Source organism: Clinocottus analis, unplaced genomic scaffold (genome assembly GCF_023055335.1).
Source record: "Clinocottus analis isolate CAN_PGR_092001 unplaced genomic scaffold, fCliAna1.0.p SCAF_5, whole genome shotgun sequence".
Taxonomy (NCBI): Eukaryota; Metazoa; Chordata; class Actinopteri; order Perciformes; family Cottidae; genus Clinocottus; species Clinocottus analis.
In genome coordinates this window covers 14,262,955-14,281,396 of record NW_027176207.1, presented here as the reverse complement: position 1 = coordinate 14,281,396, position 18,442 = coordinate 14,262,955, and the positions used below count along the sequence as shown (strand labels likewise).

The 18,442-nt window shown below is 43.2% G+C and overlaps 1 protein-coding gene across 5 annotated transcripts in view; it reads right to left on the bottom strand.

Annotated features, from left to right (window-relative positions):
* ltbp3 (latent transforming growth factor beta binding protein 3) overlaps window positions 1-15,127 on the bottom strand; it is a 30,769-nt gene extending 15,642 nt beyond the window's left edge. For all 5 annotated transcript variants that reach the window (XM_068600352.1, XM_068600354.1, XM_068600355.1 and 2 more), the window contains exons 1-4: window positions 14,509-15,127; window positions 1,673-1,939; window positions 1,399-1,562; window positions 1,195-1,300 (exon numbers count right to left, since the gene is read on the bottom strand). In XM_068600352.1, coding sequence (XP_068456453.1) covers window positions 1,195-1,300; window positions 1,399-1,562; window positions 1,673-1,939; window positions 14,509-14,746 — 775 coding nt within the window. In that variant the 5' untranslated portion in view covers window positions 14,747-15,127. The remainder of the gene's footprint in view (window positions 1-1,194; window positions 1,301-1,398; window positions 1,563-1,672; window positions 1,940-14,508) is intronic.
* Between the last annotated feature and the right edge of the window lie 3,315 nt (window positions 15,128-18,442).

Below are 18,442 nucleotides of genomic sequence, written 5' to 3'. Positions count from 1 at the left end.
TTAGTCCAAAAACATATAAATACAATAGTATACTAAGCTGTATTACATGCAGTCACATTATAGAGGCAGTTTTATTTTTTTGGCAATAACACTGTTACAGTTAGAAGTCCCTGTTGCTTTGTCAAGCAAACGTTTGACATTTTGAGTACATTTGTTCACTTGCTGGCTGAGAGTTTGATGAGAACATTGACGTGCAAGTGTGGTATCAATGTCCTCCTCTTAGTCTCTGCCTAGAAGAAGCGTGTTTCCCAAAATGTCAAACTACTTGATTTTATAATTGGACAAACTATGATGTTCTTTTCTTCTTTCTTTGCCCTTCTTGTTTTTTCTAATGACCTTTTTTATGAGGTCTTTGATGAAGTGTAGCTCGTCGTTATAAAATAGAAAAGTCTTTCATGAGGTTTAAACTAACAAAGTATTATTCTTGTTCTTATTCTTACCCTCAATGAGCCTTGAACCTCTAACACAGAAGAATGTTCCTCTCCATAAGGGAGTAAAAACATGTCGGCATTTTATGAGCGAGCTGTGGGATGACTGCATTCACACAAACATTTAGAAAGCACAATGAAAAGAGGGGAAAGATCACATCTCACTTTTGCCATCTTCATTTAAAAAATAAGAAAAAAAAATTGAGATTATAAATGGATATGAATGTAATAAAATAGACAGCACTACGGGCAGCAATCCAATTGTATAAAGACTAACCAGACGCACAGTATCAGGTTTTGTCAAAGGCCACATTGTCTGAGTCAGAACTGAGACACGGAATAATAGCGGAGTGGAAAAACGTAAGTAGCCAAGATTTTCTTGAAATTCAATCTCCAGCAATGTGATGACAGTCCCGCACTGGGCAGGCCCATAGGAACATGCTTAAGTAGAGGGTTATTTTCCACATTCTCTTTTTCTACTCACTGTCTGTGTGCAATTCCCGTAATTTCATCTGTTTTCTCTTTCCCAGCCGTTCACACACTACCTCACCTCACCACTAACTTTCATGTACCATTTAAACACATCTTTTTATTGAGGTATGAAGTGATTGTTTTAATCCAGGGCCATAATTTCATAAAATGGGAGGGGATAAATTGCAGGGAATGCTAAGTATTTTTGGCTCAATAAACAATCATTTATTCCACCGAAATGTAGTAAAATGAGAGTTCCACGCAGAAGAGGTATGTGAAGCACATTGCAACTCACTTGGTAGTTTGGGGCACTGGTAACACTTGTTTTGTCCCCATGAATTCCCCACGCTGCCGCAGCAATCCTCCTGATTGGTCAGAACAGGAAGCGGGGTGCTGGTGCACTAAAACGCAAGACGCGACAGAGAAACGTTATCAGTGCATGCGAGAAAACAAAAGCTTTCAGGGTTGTCCATCCCTGCAGCATTGTGTCTTAACTCACAGCTTGCTTGGGTGTGGTCTCCTGGAAGCAGCGCCCCTTCGGTTTGTGTCTGGAGGGGATCGGGCGTGGTCCCGTCTTGTGAGGAAGCTTGACATCTGATTGGTCGAGCGGTTGAATGACTACAGAGGTGTCTGGCGTATGGTGAACACGTACATTAAACTGTACTGGAAAAAAGAAGACAAGTGAAACATCACAAATGTATATTTACCACATCAATGAAAACCAACCGACAGATGTAAGAGCTCTGTCGTGAACTGTAGTGAGTTATAGATACCTTCAGATGAGTGTGACATGGGCAAGGTGAGAATCGAGTGTGTTTGCGTTAACTGAGTCCGCCCTATGCTTAATTGCTCCACCAGTTTATGGCCTTCTGGCTTCAAAGATATGGGGTAGACAGGCTGCTTGTTGCCACGCGCTGCCTGAGCTTGCTGCGTCTGGTGGAGTGGAAACTGGCAGAGCCTACCGGTGAAGCCAGACGGGCACAGGCAGTGCTTCCTCGAGCTGCATACTCCTCCGTTCATACACGTCAGGGGACATACAACTGCAGAGAGGAGGGGGGGGGGGTCAGGGGGGTAGAGTTGTCACACCGAGACCGGCAGAGGGTCAACAGTTCATAGCTATGAAAGCTATGAATCACATCAGATGAGAGGATGAGGAGACGCTTACACACACACGAGCAACATCAGCAAATTACTAAAACGAAAAGGGAGTCTCGACAGAAGCGCTTATTTTGGAGCCGCTCGCATCAGAGACAGACGGAGCTTGATGATTTAGTGCTGCGTCACATAAATACGGCAGACAGACAGAAAAGTGTGGGTCCTGAGCAGGGCCATGTGAAAAATTCACTTTGAGCTGCACCACTGTAAAAGTCCCTTCAGCTTGACGGACTAACAGGTCCCTCAAGCCGGTCGGCAGCAGCTTCGTCTGAGTAGGAAAGCAGGTAAAGTCATTGATCTGCTCAACAGCTTTATTCTGACATGTGGGGAATATCTTAAAACCTCTGGGAACGTTTCTGGCTGGAGAGAGATTCATGGCATATACAGTATTCACTGCGCTTTTATTAGGTCTCCCATTGTGTTTATGTTAAGTCTCGTTGTTTTTTGAAATTCACTTCAATAGAACAATCTGAGGAAAGAGAGAACAAGGAGATGACGATTCCAGGGAGAGATGTGAGAGAAAACATAAGAAACGGAGTACTACTATGAAGTAATACTAGTGAAGGTTCAGTCAAGAAGGCCACATCATCTCAGCAGTCCTCACACATGCTCGGGCTGGTAACGACACTGGAGCCAACATCCCTGAGTTTTAGTACCACAAACAAAAAGGCTTTTCTTTGAATGCATGTTATTATGTAAGAGTATTTTTTTATTTATCAAAGCAGCCAAAAGCATACAAACAAACAGCCATATATTTCAGAAAAGTAATAAATACCAGAATGTTATTGAACCATTGTATTGACTGGTCGATCATTAGTAAATTAATCCGCACTAATTGAGATAATTAATCAAGCAGTTGCCAGGCAACCTGTGGAGATGTTTGCCATCCAGAAATATTCCTGCAGATAATGTCCCAGAAGACGTGAATGTTTTTGACACTTTATGTACAGATTAAACAAATAAGATATGCCATGTTAATGAGTGGTGCTGCGAAGTAAATTATAATATATTGTGAATTAAAACCTGCTTGTCAAATACACACAGTATACATGCTTAACATCAGATTAATGTCTTTCAGTGCAGAGCAACATTCCTCCTCCTTGCCGAGAACTTGCTTAACACTGATGGTTACCGCCTCTTTATGTCCATTATCTCTCTCACATAAACTCATTAATATCATCCTTCATTTTACACAAAGGTAACATCCTTAATAAAATGCAATGCTACTTCTGCTTCCACTTGAAATGTAAGAACTACACCCAGTAGAACTACAAAAACTACCATTACTGTCAGCACTCTCCCCTGAAAAGGTATTTCTTTGGATATTTAAATTGTTCAACAAAAGATTTTTTCTAAACAGGTGAACAATTAGGAATAATAGCTTTCTACTGTTGTTCCCTCAATATAATGCCTCACAGACAGACCTCGCCAAACATGTTCCGTGTAGTCCACTGACGAGCTGATGAAGATTGTTGACTTAAGGAGAGAAGACGAGACGAGACGAGACGAGAGGAGGAGAGATGAGATGTGGCGAGATAAGAGGATATAAGAGAAGACGAGAGAAGACTAGAGAAGAGAAGACGAGAGGTGGCAAGAGGAGAGGACACAAGAAGACACGAGGAGAAGAAAGTAGACAAGAAGAGGAGAGGAAATGAGGAGGCGAGAGGAGGCGAGAGGAGATGTGGCGAGATGAGAGGAGACAAGAGAAGACGAGATGAGAGGACTAGAGAAGATGAGAGCTGGCAAGAGGGAAGGAGATGAGAGGACATAAGACGAGAGGAGACAAGGGGATGTGAAGAGAAAAGAGGAGAGGTAACGAGAAAAGACGACAGGAGAGGCCTCTTTCTGCTGTCGAGCCAAGTGTGCACACATGGAAGTAATTAGAGGTGAACTGCCAGGGAGTCTGGGAGGCTGTGGCGTAATTGGGGGACTAGATCACTTTAAACACAGCGGGGACATCCTCACATAGTGAAAGTCTGGCAGAAAAATTAAAGGACCTCAATGAAACACCCAACTAGTGTGGTAACATTTTAAATCTGAACTAAGATGGATACTTCAGAAGCAGCCTTCCACTTCCACTACCGCACACCATGTGACAGCGGTCTGTAGCTACTACGACTGAGAGCAGGCAGCAACACGCAGAATAGAGCTGGAAGGCTCAGGCATGGCAGGAGGAAAAAAAGCACAGGCTGTAGAAGACAGAAAACTCTACTTCAGAGCTCCAGTTTCCATGACTTCGATTTCTTCTCCGTTCTGGATTTAGAATGAGAGGAAACTGGGAATGATACGGGGGTTGAAAATTAGGATTGCAGACACTCAAAGTCAGGAAAAGGACCTCTTTCCAAACGTGATTACACAATCTAAACCCACAGAAACTGGAGAGACGACATCTCGGAGGGAAAGTCTGGGCTGAGGCCTCGTCTGGCTGGGAAGGTGTCTGAAGGGGACCGGCACTCTGATGTAGCACAGACGGGCTCAATGCCACGCTAATGAACACAAAAGAAGGGGAATCGTATCCCACATTTTGGCTCTCAGGTGGGGGACAGAAGTGGGGGCCAAGAGAAGGAGATCCAAAATTCAGCCAGTGTGATGACATGCAATACGCAGTAAAAAAAAAAAAAGTACAATGCGCACAACTGCCAGTATACATCTTTCTAAAATCCTGACAGATCCAAATTCTGATTCCTCAAAACAGGATATGTGTGCACTGATCTTGCACCCTTGCTCTCCTGAATCATCTTTATGACTTGAGACTCGTCGCTGTAATTTCGGTGTCTTGGTTTCATCTGTTTCAAGTGTCGACAGGAAACACACAAAATAAACAGGTGTGCACTTCACTGTACACATAACACTATTGTTGTAGTCTTGATATGAAGGAAACTTCAGTTTTAGGGATAATTGATGTTGGAAAGACATTTTTAGTGGTTCAATTTGCAACATTATTTATAAAGTCTCCATTTTCACTATAAACCCATTACTATTACCCATTTCATTACTGGGTCAGTATTGAATTATCAAATATTAAATATTCTCTTACTGTTCAGGCAAGCTGCTCTGCAGTAATTCAATAAGCTATATATAGCTATATATATGCTTTTATAGAACATCTTACTTGTTGCAAACCAGCATGTTTTCAATCTGCACACACAGCCATAACAGTACAGCAAATAACACATATATGCCCCTTAAATGTGTTGAATCAAACTAAAGTTCTCAACAAGCGGTGGTATCAGGACCGCACTTCATGCCAGTATTATTCTGATTATTGGATTCGGTTCAAATGAGCTGTCTCGAGTCTGTTTGTCTTCAGCACTCCTGGAGGACTGAATCATTTGTATGTTATAATAACACACGATGGCTGTTCTCCTTCACATCTGCCTCCTCCATTTAAACTCCAGCCTCACAGGCGATGCACAGGCTAATGTTTTCTGCAGACCGTACATGTGAATGGGTGTGTTCGTCCGTGCATGTGAGAGCTAATAAGTGGAGGGTGTACTGTCTCCTGGAGCGCCTCTGTGGTCGGGTGACTGCACCACACACACTGAAAAACTAAAAGCACAACGCTTTAAAGCTGAGATCATAATAAGGATTTTACTTTCCAGCGGACTTTCCCTTTAAATCTTCACCTCAGAGAACATTAGCAGGATTTATGACTCAAAATTGCTCATTGACGCCCCTCGTCAGTTAGCGTAGCGCCACAAACGCAGCCGCCCTCTGTTCTGAGCCACGCCTTTGTCATTATGGATCTAACACATTCCTCAGACTAGAGGTGGTGTGTTATTAAAAATCAAATGCACCTAAGAGTTATTTGTTCGGTATGATTGCGAGGCATGAACAGGCTGAGTGATGGGGAGTAATTTTGAACCTTATTTTCCGCACGTCAAAGAAAATGGAGGCACAATCCAGGATCCCAGTCAAAGATGACTCATCTTGTATGGAATTTAGATCAGCACAAAACTGTAACTTAAGGATTTGAATGGAGACAGCCATTAAATATGTTTTACCAAATATAGATTCAGTCAGCATAAGAGAACATTCAAAGTTGACTTGATCCTTTGTGGCTCTCTGAAACCTAATGTAATATTGAATGTCAGCTTGCAGGTACGTTCCAAGACAGGCATGAAGCGTAACATTTTCCCATGCAGCGTTCACTCAAAGTAAAAGAGTGAACTAAAGTGAAAAACAAGACAATGGAGTGTGGGGGGCTTTGTCTTCAAGCTCTTCTCGTTGTGGTGTTTCATGTGACATACGCGCGAGAGCTCCTTCTTCATAATGTCATGATTCACTTCGTGAGGAGGAAGACAGATCCCCTCGCAGCATGACATCGCAGAGGGGAGTTATATTGTTGTATACTGGATATTATATAGCTGGCAAAGTGATGGAATGAAATTTTAAAAAACAGGCAGAGGTTTAAAGTCCAGAAAATAAAAAATGATGTGATGTTTAAATGGGATTATTGTTATTCCCAGACACTACCTTTGCCTTTAAAGAAAAAATACACTGTGCATTCAAAGTAAGCAAGCATAATAGATCAAAAATACACCATGTATGTCCATGAAAACATATAGAAACTGGGACACACATTTTTTTACCAACATACAGCTGACAACTGGTGGAGGGAAACTTTTACTAGTCTGCGCAGGTATGACAAATGAAATGACAAATAGTAAAGAAATAAAGACACAAAAAAAGAAAGTAAATGTTGCCCTCTGAGTGCCCGGTGACCACCCACCCACTCACTCCTGTCTGTCTGGAGATGACGCATCTCCAGCCCCCTCCCTCCATGGCGTCCTCTCAGCCGCAGCCGCACCCTCCCAGCACAAAAACAACAAATTACAGCCCCACAAACCACAGCTCAAAAGCTCCCCAAAAGCTACTGCACACATCATCTCTCACAGATGTTGCAAAGGCCTGATCTGTTCCTTTTCTTTGAACACAGTCATATTCTTCACCCGGTCTTCAGGAATCAAACACCCAAAGTCAGTGATGATGCTCACTGGGTCACTTTCTCAATGATGATGATCTTAACATTAGATGTCAAAACTTTTAATGTCAAAAAGCGTTGGTCACGTCAGCTGACTCCGCTACCGCGATGAGCCCACTGGTGGAGTTTTCTTATTGTTAACTGTGATGCACTATGCACACTACAAACCACGGTGAACTTAAATGTAAAAAGAAATATAGTTTTATATAATCCTTCCAAATCTGTTTGCTTCGTTGACATAGATCGCTCTTGAAACTTTTTATTGCATCCGTCAGCACACAATTAGTCATCAACAACAAAAAAGATTGCATTGTTACTGAGTAGGCTTTAGAGCTGCTGGTGGTGTCCTTGTTTCCAGTCCTTGTGCTATGGTAGCACAAGGACTAATAATCATAATAATAAACGATTCCAGAGAGTAACAATCTTCTCATCTAACTCTCGGCATGAACACAAACTATTTTCTGGAAGTTGCTCATGGCTGTTATGGCTACAAGTCCAATATTCACTCTGTTTGGTTACAATATTTGCATCTTAAGTTGGCTCGTTGCTTGAATGTTTTCAACATCAATTTTTTTTTAGGTTCCAGCCTTCTGCCTCTTGTTTGCTAAAGATGTAACAAAAAAACAAAACAGCTTTTCTGAGTGTGTTTGCTGAAATTGGCTACCTGTGGCTATGGAAGCAGTCGGGCTCAATCACACTGCCAATGTGCAGCCTGGAAAACCAAAACAATGAGCAGCTGAAGCTGCATACCAAACAACAACACTGACTAAAACAACAAATGTCTTGTAACAATGACCTGGGCACCAGATGGCAATAGCAGAGGAAGACCAAGAAGTACCTGGAGGCAAACAGTTGAGACAGAAAGAGAGGAGACAGGCCGGAAATCATGGAGCAGGTTGCGTGCCAAAGCAACTAACTGGGAAAAGGTGAACACACACTCTGAAGTAGAGGAAAAAAAAATGGATTTGGTACTTTGAGTGACCCTTTCACATTTCACACATTTTATTACATATCATTGTCAAAAGAAGATTGATTATAGATTTACAAAGTATTTCCACTAGTATTGCTACTATCCAACGGCATCTTTAATGACCTATGAGAACCATGACTAAACAACATTGGTTCCAATAAACTGTAAACACACAGTTGTCACAGTATAAAAAAAGAATGGCGACCATCAAAAGAGGTGCTTCCCTTCACCATCAGCCCAAAAGCAGGAAACCACATCCCCAAGTACGCCTACCATCGACTGGCACTGTGCGACCACATACCACACCGAGAGAGAAAGAGCGACGCATAATGTTGGTCAGACTCCTACAGCTGAGCCAGACGTTGGGAGTAAATGACATAATCACTGCCTTTTGAAACAAACACACAGCCTGCGTAGGCATTCCTCCTCCCCTGCACAACTCTCTGCCCTGCGACAATTCCCAGAGCCTCTAAGCGGCCTCTATCCAAACAATGGTGCTGCCCTTTGCCAGTGTCGACCATTGTCCCCAAAAAGGTATTCATTACCTCTCGCAGTACGCCAAAAACTACAGTTTGTTGAAGTTCAGAGAAACAGGAGGGCGAGCAGACTCCTGAGAATCAGAAGCCGCCATCATCCAGAAGATCGAATCTGAGCAAGGAGCTCTGCAATTATCCCAATCTAACTCCAAACTCCACCTCGCACAATGTGACTTTGTCGTGGAAATACGCAACGTGGTTTCCCTCGTCACTCCCCTCTCTCTGGCAGAGATGTTTGTGGAAAGAGAGTCAGACAGGATCTTGGCATGGATAGGAATGATGTCATATAATGACTGTCTCGAAGTATAGGTTATCGAGACCAGAGGGCAGGCAGGTAGAGGAGCGCTGACAGCGCTTTGCTGAGATTATGTCAGATACCTGCCCCGCGGGACACTCAGCATTCAGCGCTGGAGCGCGTGGCAGGTAATGTCTGTAGGCTGCAGTGTCGGGCCATGGCGGCAGGCAGCGCTGGCAGAGGCCGTGTTCTTCTGTTTACCCTGGCTAATCGCTTCAGCTCCAGGGTCCTGCGCGATGTGGGTGCAGTCCCTGGCGCTCGCATTCCTCCGCGCGGCTTTAAATAACTGCTCCGTTTTTCTCCCCCTCGCTAAGCAAATGGGAGGAGAGTGTTAAAGATGGCAAAGAAGGCTGTTTGTTTGAGCTGGGTTTAGTACACTGCTCATGAGCACCGAATACACACACATGCAAATATACACGCTGTTCCTGTGGGACGTTCGAAACAACATCTAATTGCTGCTTTGTTTTCAGAACTGCATTTGCTGCGTTTGTTTTTGTAATTTTTTGGCTTCTCTTTTTTTTTTTTTCCTCTCTCCAGAAAGTGATGACATGGAGGAGTCTGATTTCACAGGAAACTCCTGCTCAGATCACATGGATTTTCTCTCTGCAATATGGTTGTGGTGAGACTGCAGATTCAACCCTTTTAAAAACAAGCTTTTAAGGTTTCACTTGTACTCTCCTGTGAAAAGTACCTGGAGTCTTCCTACAACTGGGCATTCTTTTGGAAAATGACCCAAAAGATTAAGAAAAATACAGTATATTACAATTCCATATTCATGTCACCTTTCATAGCATTTACAGTATACTTAGTGACAGTGTCCTACTTGCGAAACATTGGTCAAAGGTTACCTCAAATAACCTCATGTGTTAATTCCCCAACATGCATAAATAGACAGGGAGAGGTGACAGAATGTGTTCCATAAATATGAAAACATACCCTTGTAAAGAGGTAATGATCATCTTACAAATGGACATGATCAATGTGATATCATCAAGACGAAGAGGCGCTCATAGTCATCTCATAAATGTGCATGAGCCTCCCGCACAAGTATGTGTTTTGAAGAGGCAGTGAGCACAGGAGCCGTGCCCAGCTTCGCCTCTGATTTCAGTCCAACCTGTGGCAAAAATACGGAGTGCTGCAGGGTTTTGGTTGCCCGCGTTAGACCGCCTTCTCCGGAGTCTGGCACCAGAGAAAGGAGTGTGTGTGGGGGAAGAGCAAATGGCTTTGAAAGGTCAAATAAACTCACCTCCTAAATAGAGAGAAAGCAGAACTGGCTGTGTCTACTGTATTTGTCTGACTTGTCTCCATTTTCCGGCTCCCATGGACCTCTGACCCGTGCCAAGAGAAAGCCCAAACAAACCACAGGGCTACTACTGTCACTTTACTCTAAATTAAGAACCACGTGGGAAATCCTGAAATAGCCATATCCCACTTTTCATGATGCCCATTTTAGGGTTGAGAAGCCAAGCCACATGATAAGATCCCTTCCTGTGCAATACGGGGGGGCCTGGTGCTTTTAGGTATTCCAGAAAAAAGATGAGAATCTGGAGTCGCCTGGAAGTCTGGAGCCCCGGTTGAGAGAGGATGCTGCTGAGATGCAGAAGAGAGACGAGACTCAGAGGGCCGTCTGGGAGCCGAGCAGCTGCTGCCAGAGCGGCTGATAGATGGGATGTCTCTGTGCAAGCAACGGTAAAGACACATTTGGACTAAAACACACAACTGAGGCATGTGGTCAAATACAGATTTGTCTCGTGTGACCACCTTATTTTGAAAGGATATCTTTGAAATAGAAGTATTCCTTTCATAAGTGGACAGAAGAGTGAGATAGATGTATACACAATACCACCTCGTCTCCAAGGAGAAGAAAAGCATCCTGTTACCTTCTCTCCTTCCCCGTGTCCTGCAATGTGCATGGAGCTTTCAAGTGCTGAGGATTTTCCTTTTCTTTTCTTTTTTTTTTTTTAAATAAGTTGGCCGATGGACATTTTGTCAGCCAAACACATGGAGATGATTACACAGACATCTGCTGATAAACAGGTTCAGGTTCCATAGAGACACAAAGAGGACATGAGCATGCAAACATTCATTTATGGTGTTTACAATTTGGTGATTTATGAATGGAAATTGCAACTGCTCTCACACGCTTCAAGATGCACTCGTCTGTTTTTTTTTTTTACTGACATAAACAATAAGGATGCCTGCAGCAACGCGCACCCGATAATGACTTACATACAGTAGATACAATGTGGAATCCAAGAAGAAGGCCGTTAACACCAACTTTTCTCTGCCTGCCAACTCCATCGGTTTTAGGATGTGTACAGTGAAATATGGATCCATTAATGTGAACTCCCTGCAAACATATGACCGGAGCATAGCATATTGTATCTTCACAGCAGTGATGGGTTTTAGATTAAATACGTTGAGTAAGCGTTGACTTGTTAATGAAAGAGCATATAAAGCATACTTGTGTATACTCGGACTCAGAGAAACATGTGAGATAATTAATACACAGACAGGACAATATGCTGTACACTGTGTATTAAAGAGACCAGTACTAGGTTTAACTGCTACTTACTTTCCCAGAACAGATATTCTGTCATCTCTGACTGTCCGAGTGTAAGGTCTCCGGGAGAAGATTTTTACGTCTATGTTTTTTTGGATGTACTACTTTTAGTGCTTCTCACAGTTCTGAGGCAGTTTGCTTCAACAATAATGGCATGCAATTCCTCTTGACGGGGGACATGTGTGTCTAATTCATGGCAATCCATCCAAAGGTTAAGGAAATATGTTACTCAAAACCACAAGTGGAGCTGGTTGAAAAGGTCTAGGTATCACCGAAGACATTGAGATCCATCCTTTGGGTATCACGGACGTCTGTCCCAAACATCATGGGACTCCAACAGTTCAAAGAGTTGGACTGACAGACGTGTACCATCCATAGAGACGCGTGGCTCACAATATCCAACGTTAAATCTGGGGTTTGCTTTGCTTTTCACGGTTTCATGTCACTGTGAATAGAATGCTTTGGGTATTTAGGTCAGCGGATCAAAAAGAGTAAACAATTTTAACTACTCTTTGGAAGCAGGAACCTCTGCCAACACTGCCATGCTCTCCACTTTGCTCGAGAAATTTAAGATGCATTTCTGATCCTGTAAACATGCTGTTAGCATTTCAAATGCATGTTTTTGGAGCAGATGTTTTCCATTCCACACAGATGTCTTCAGTTTCTAATCACCTGGCTTTCGGTTACTTTATCCTGTCCTTTCATAAACTCTCTTACTTTCAAAAATGGCCATAGAAGTGAGTCATCTATTGGCCAAAATTCCAGGTCACCGCATTGGCCTATCCACCAAATTCAGGCAATACCTTTTCCGACTGTGAAATTCCTTTGGAATATTGTAGCACACTCATTGGTGTTCCTGCACTCTTCCACACCGACTTCTTTTGAGGAAAAGTTTACTCAGATTGGGCCATGCTGCGCTGACGTCACAACAACTCAAATATGGAAAAGTCTTCATATTGTTGCTTCTACAGCCACAGCCGTTTTGACACGGGAGAGAGAAATTTCCACTTGTCCGCACCACATTCCAGCCCTCACACTGAACAACACACGTCTCCTCTCCAAGCTGAACCCTCTATCCACTGCTGCAGAAAACGTCTGCACAGATCTTTTTCGGATACTTCTCCTGTAAAAACCCGGGAGGCCGGTGACTGAAGAGCTTCAGTATCCGGACTAAATGTGAAGCAGCATTAGGTATCTCAGGAATCTAAAACGTCTCACACTGAGGCTCCGAAACGTGACGCACCACAAAGAAATCAGGGGCAGAGGAGGGAGGACCGGCGGCGGAGCCAACTCTCTGACTCTTCAACACTGCATGGCGTCAAGGAGGGAGAGAACTGCCAAGGCGCGACAAGAAGGATTCACTTGACCTCGATTAAATCCGGCCGGCCTGCTTACTTCCACACGGGCACACTAATGACAACAGTTGGAAGGAATACATCTATGACTAACTACAGCCTCCCCGTACTGCGCAACACTATTTTGATGAATATAAGATGTTTTTCATTCAGTGTTACTCCGTCTTCCTTTAAAATGTGTGTGAGAATCCAGAGAAGGTGGTTCACACTGGACGAATTAAGAATTTAGGGAGAAAAAAAGCAGGGTTTTTGAAGATAGGCAGATGTGGGTTTCAAACGAGTGTTTCAGATAATGATGTTTTATTTCTTGCAAAACAGAGGAGAAAGGAAGATGGCTCTGTTGCCAAAGTGATGTCGACAGAAATATGAAGCTGTTTTCACACATCATGCTGACTGATATTTCAGGCTTGTGCTGCAGCTTAACGAGGGGATTCATATCAATTTTGGAAAGTGATCAATAATTCAAATTGGTTTATACAAAGAGAGAAATGACAACTGTGTCCACCACAGGTCTGTCACATCGAAGTTAAAAGAAGTTGTTGTTGTTTTTTACAGCCGATCAACCAATGTGTAAAGTTCTTGTTTGGCATCTTGTTCTCTCCACCAAGTGAGAAAGAGACACGAGAAGCAGTGAATTGCAGTTCTGGGCTGGACACTGACGTAGACTGCGAGGCTCCACGTCTCACCACAGCTGATCTGATACAGCGCAGAAAGGCCCCACTCAAGCCAACCAGACACTGGAGTACAGATCTTAGGAGTACATTTATATGCTATGTAATGAGCCATGCCTCAGTAATTAAAGCGTAATACATGTTCCAGCAATGCAGTGGAGGGTGAACCCAGCTCACCTCGTCTTAGCCACCTATTTATTTGCGGAGCAGAGTTTGTACTCATCTTAATGACATGTGTCCATGATGGATTTGAGGAGCTGGTGTCAAATATGTAGGCTACAAAGAAGATAGAACCTTTTAAGGGAATAAAAGGTCTGATTGAAAAGTTATAATTGTCATTTACTGTACTCTAGTCCCATTTTATGAGACAGTATTTGTACAGTATTTGACTTTAAATTGTCATCACAAAGCAGGCACAGTCTGCACTTTTGAACTCAGTTATCCTTAACTGATCTGAAACAAAGGGGTGTATACTTTTAAACATAAGGGAAGATCATTAATCATGATGTTAAGAACCTATTGAGATGTTGTTCTAGGCAACACAAGCGTAACTTTACCAACTATTGATTAATGAAAAACACTGAAAGAGGTCAATCTGCATTGTGAGTACTTTCACTATTGATACTTGAGCTTGTTTTTCTGCTAATACTGCTGTATTGTTCTTGTAGGACTTTGATTCCAGGACTTTTCTCTGCAATGGAGCAGAAATTGACACGTTTACTTCATCAAGTCGTTGATTTTAATGCTTTTTTTCCACCACCTTGTAATAGCATTGGGCGACACACACTAGGCCCATTTTACAATTTTTATGGAGTTTTGTGCAAGTAATTGGCATTTTTATTGCCTAAATTATTACTCCCCCTGAATAATCTCAAAAAATGCTGCTAGTGATAGTGTTACAGTCAAATTATCTTTATGGCATCCACAGAAAAACTCAATTTATGAGCGACAGGCCTCCTCTCCCTCCCTTCACCAACGGGAGAAACCCATAAACCCCAGAGGTCAGAGCAGCACTTTTACTTAATCGCGGCGGCCTAATTATATCCCTCCCTCATAAATAAACAGCATTGTTCCACTCACCGACCCTGAAGCCCTGTCCGATGAGCGTGTCGGCCGCCTGGCCGTTCTCCGCGATCAGCGTGGTGTTGTTGCCCTGCTCGCAGGTATCCTGACACTGGCCCTTCAGGCAGATCCTCTTGCAGATGAGCGGCGCGATGACCACCTTGAAGCGCTCCCGTGTGGAGGAGCGCTCCGTGCACCACACCAGCCTGTGGACGCTCAGCCAGATGACAAGCAGATGGGAGATCAGAATGGGCATCGTGGCATCCTTCGCTGCCCTCCACAGAGACCCGGGGGCATTAAGATCACCAGAAGAGGAGTGAAGAGGGGGGAACGGGGGGGGTGTTCAGGTCCGGCTGAAAAAGCGCGTGCTTTTGTTAACCGAGGAGGATTTTTGACGTCTCATACGTCGGAGGAAGAAACAAAAAAAAAGAAAAAGAAGCGCGTCCTCCCTCCCGTTTTCTCCTTAAGGAAATAAGGGAAGAAAGGAAGAAAAAAAAAAAGATAATCACTTCCCTTGCGTATCCAAGTGATCCGTCTGGAGAGCCGACACGTTTGACATCTTTTAAGAAGTTTCTCGTTGTCCCCGTTGCAGTTTTTTTTAAGTTTGTTTTATTTGCCGTCGCTTTTGTCGCTCTTCCTTCTTCTCGCCCGCTGCTCTGGAGAGGTGGAGAGAGAGAGAGAGTGAGTGTGCGTATGCGGGTTTGTGAGAGAACGAAGGGAGGAGAGGAGAAGGGGTGAGCCAACCCTCTCTGGAGAAAGCTGGCTGCGGGCCAGCCAGGCGGCGCAGGAGCAAAGCTGAAAGTGGTTTCCTTGTTGGTTATTTCTCCAAACACCCCTCTTCTCTCCTCTCCTCTCCTCTTCTTTCCTCTCCTCCGCGCAGACCCCCACTCTGCAAATCATAGCCGCACAGATGTGTGTGTCACTCGGAGAAAAAAAACATACTGACATGTGATGATGCATTGTTGTATACACCTGTGTTTGGTTAGTTTCTGATGTGTAAAACCTTTTAAAACGAGCGTGGGACTCAGCTATCCGTTATAAATCAGCAACCCCTATGACTTAATTCCGTAATATTTCTGAATTTCTTAGAAAATGTCATATTTTTGTCTTTCGTTTCAGCCCGGTGTTGACACTTAGCATATATTACTTATTCTATTTTTTTATGTTTTGAAAGTTTCAGAAATGGTCTTGAAAGCGTTTAGACGTTTTCTGCAAAAGGTCATCAGGGTCACGCTGAGGTCAGTGTCACTCCACCTGCAGGGATGCAACCAGGTGGACATCTGCTTTTTGTCTCATAATAGTTTGACTCTTCGCTTATCCCCTTGCAGGGAAAAGTATGTGACATCTGCACAACAGCTCTACAGATGTGTGTTACATGTGGAGTTGAGTTCACAGGTCAGTTTATCCATCGCAAATGGCAAACTCAAACATGCAACCAGAAGGTTTACTGTGGCAAACCACAAAGAGGATGGGCATTGCCCTTTTGTCAAATCTAAGACAATATTTTTCCCTGTGATGGACAAAGTGCTCAAATGCTTTATTTAAGAAGAAAACACCAAACTCAGCTAAACCTACTACATGGCTTCCTGTGTGTAGTTAGTAACTAGAATCGTCAGATCAATTCAACAGAAAATGGGGATAATGAGTAGAAGTTGTAATGTTATGAAACAAAGTTTTTAAAAAGCAATGCACTGAGCAGAAGGCCTTTTAAACAGCTTGATGTCATCCATTTAGATGTTTAACTGCGACGCTGACGCCTGGGAAAAGTCGGCATGCCGATCAACTGCACGTAATTGTTAAAAATATGAAGTTGCACAGCTTTAAGTGTCCCGGGGGGGGGGGGCAGTTTTGAGACACATGGGAAAGCTGTGAAAGTGAGAAAGCGACAAAGAGAAAGGGAGAAAAGGAGAAAGAGGGCAAGAGAGTTGAGTCACTTCCGCTCCAAAAAGTGAGTGTTTACCTTCCGTCGCTGAGGAAATGACGGCATGGGCCTAAAGAGAGTTCACAGGCCGCACATTTCCCTCTGCTTCTGGTACTCGCCATCACTGCATCAACGGCTGCCAAGAAACACTCTCTCTCTCACACACACACACACACACGTACACACACTGCAAATAACATTGCAGCTCAGACATAAACCACCCCAAGATAAGACACATGATATTTACTTCCCTTCTGAAACCTGAAACCTCAGTGACAGCAGATAATCATAACAAGCAGGAACGATTTAAAAAACAGATGTATTACTCAACCTAAAGATAAAACCAGCTTTTACTGAAGAAAAAGTGGCAAAGCCAGTGTAAAAAGTACTTCATTACAAGCAAAACTCTTGCATTCAAATTGTACTCTGTTAGAACTGAATCAATGTACTCAAAGTGTCGACAGTAAGAATAAACGCCTTCACTATGCTGCAGAATGGCCCGTGACAGTGTTAAGGTACTGTAGAGGAAGAGGCTTCAGAACGTGAGGATCACATGTATTTAAATTTCAGGGTCTGACAGTGACTTTGAAGAAGAAGATGAGATGGAGCATCAGCTTGTTTCAAAATGAAGACGAGCACCAGGAACAACCCGTCCACAGGCAGGACCAGAACAAGCCCGTCAGGCCAGCTTGTGTATGCTTTGTGCAAAAGCAAGGCAGGAATGTGGTACTCATGCGTGCTACACAGGGTTGGGAGGATCTGTGTCAAGGAGCATCACTCATATCTTGATTAAAATGCATTTCATTTTTTTAAATAAAAAAAAAACAAGTAGCACATTACTTAATAAATGTGATCGAACAAAGGTAAAGGGCAAATATTAACCATATATGTTGTTTATATTTCTTGTAATTAGGATGACGTAAACACCTGTTGAGTATCTTTAACATACAATTGTGTTTAATTAAAAAAAATAAAAATTCAGCGCTCCACTAGACCCACGAACACTGGCTGAATAACAAAAATAGGATCATCACACAAGGGTTAAAATAGCCGTTTTGACTTGTTTGGATGCATTTGTTGGGACGGTCATGGTACAATAACCCCAACCCATTCACCGCCGTCAGCTGCATGTGGCGATTACGGCCGCCATCGTCAGCTGGTTGAAAAAAAAAAAAAAAAAACACGCCACAATTCCAGGTGGCAAACACTCAAATGCTCACACCCATCCCTCGACGAACTTTGCATCAAGGCGCTTCAGCAAGTTGTTGTTTTTCATGAACTACAAGCACGGCCACGTAAACATCCGCTGATGTGAAGAGGGAAGTATCGTCTCTGTGTGCCTTCCGCAGCACTCGCTTCAACTTGACGTCGTTCTTGGAACATATTTGCATCCTTCCAAGTGAGTCTCAGGGTCACCTTCAGTCAGTTTCATTAAGATGGGAAATGCATACGTGGGGTTGGAAATTTTAGATCAACACCCACTTTGCCCCGGGTTCTGTTAGTTTAACAAACCTTAGTTTGGTTTACTCCGATGAGATTATCGACTTGTAATTAAGCAGCTTTGGATATTCCTGTTGCACTGAAAAACATCAACAAAATGATTACAGCACTACAAACTAGTACAATACTCTAAACTTAGAAAATAGCATTGGAACAATCAATATATTTGTCCAAATAACACTAGAAAGGGAGTTCAAATGGGTTTAATACCAAAGGCCACCTCACATATGTGACTGTGTGTATGAACACAGCTGTCGTGGCTCAGCAGCGAGAGGAGAGCGAGGTATTATTTGAGCGCTGTGTTCGGGCGCGTCCGCAGCACCTACACAATCTGTTTGGCAACGTTTCAGTCGGTATGAAAGCGCTCCTCCAGGGTTTATGTGGTTTTCCTGTCATGATACAAAGAAACTGAAGTAATAACGCCGGGATGAACAGACAGGGATGATCTAAAAGGATCATGTATTTGCAAATTGCCGCATTGTCGTCCCGTTTAATCATTTTATTGCAGTTATGGTTTTCAAAAAGGAACCT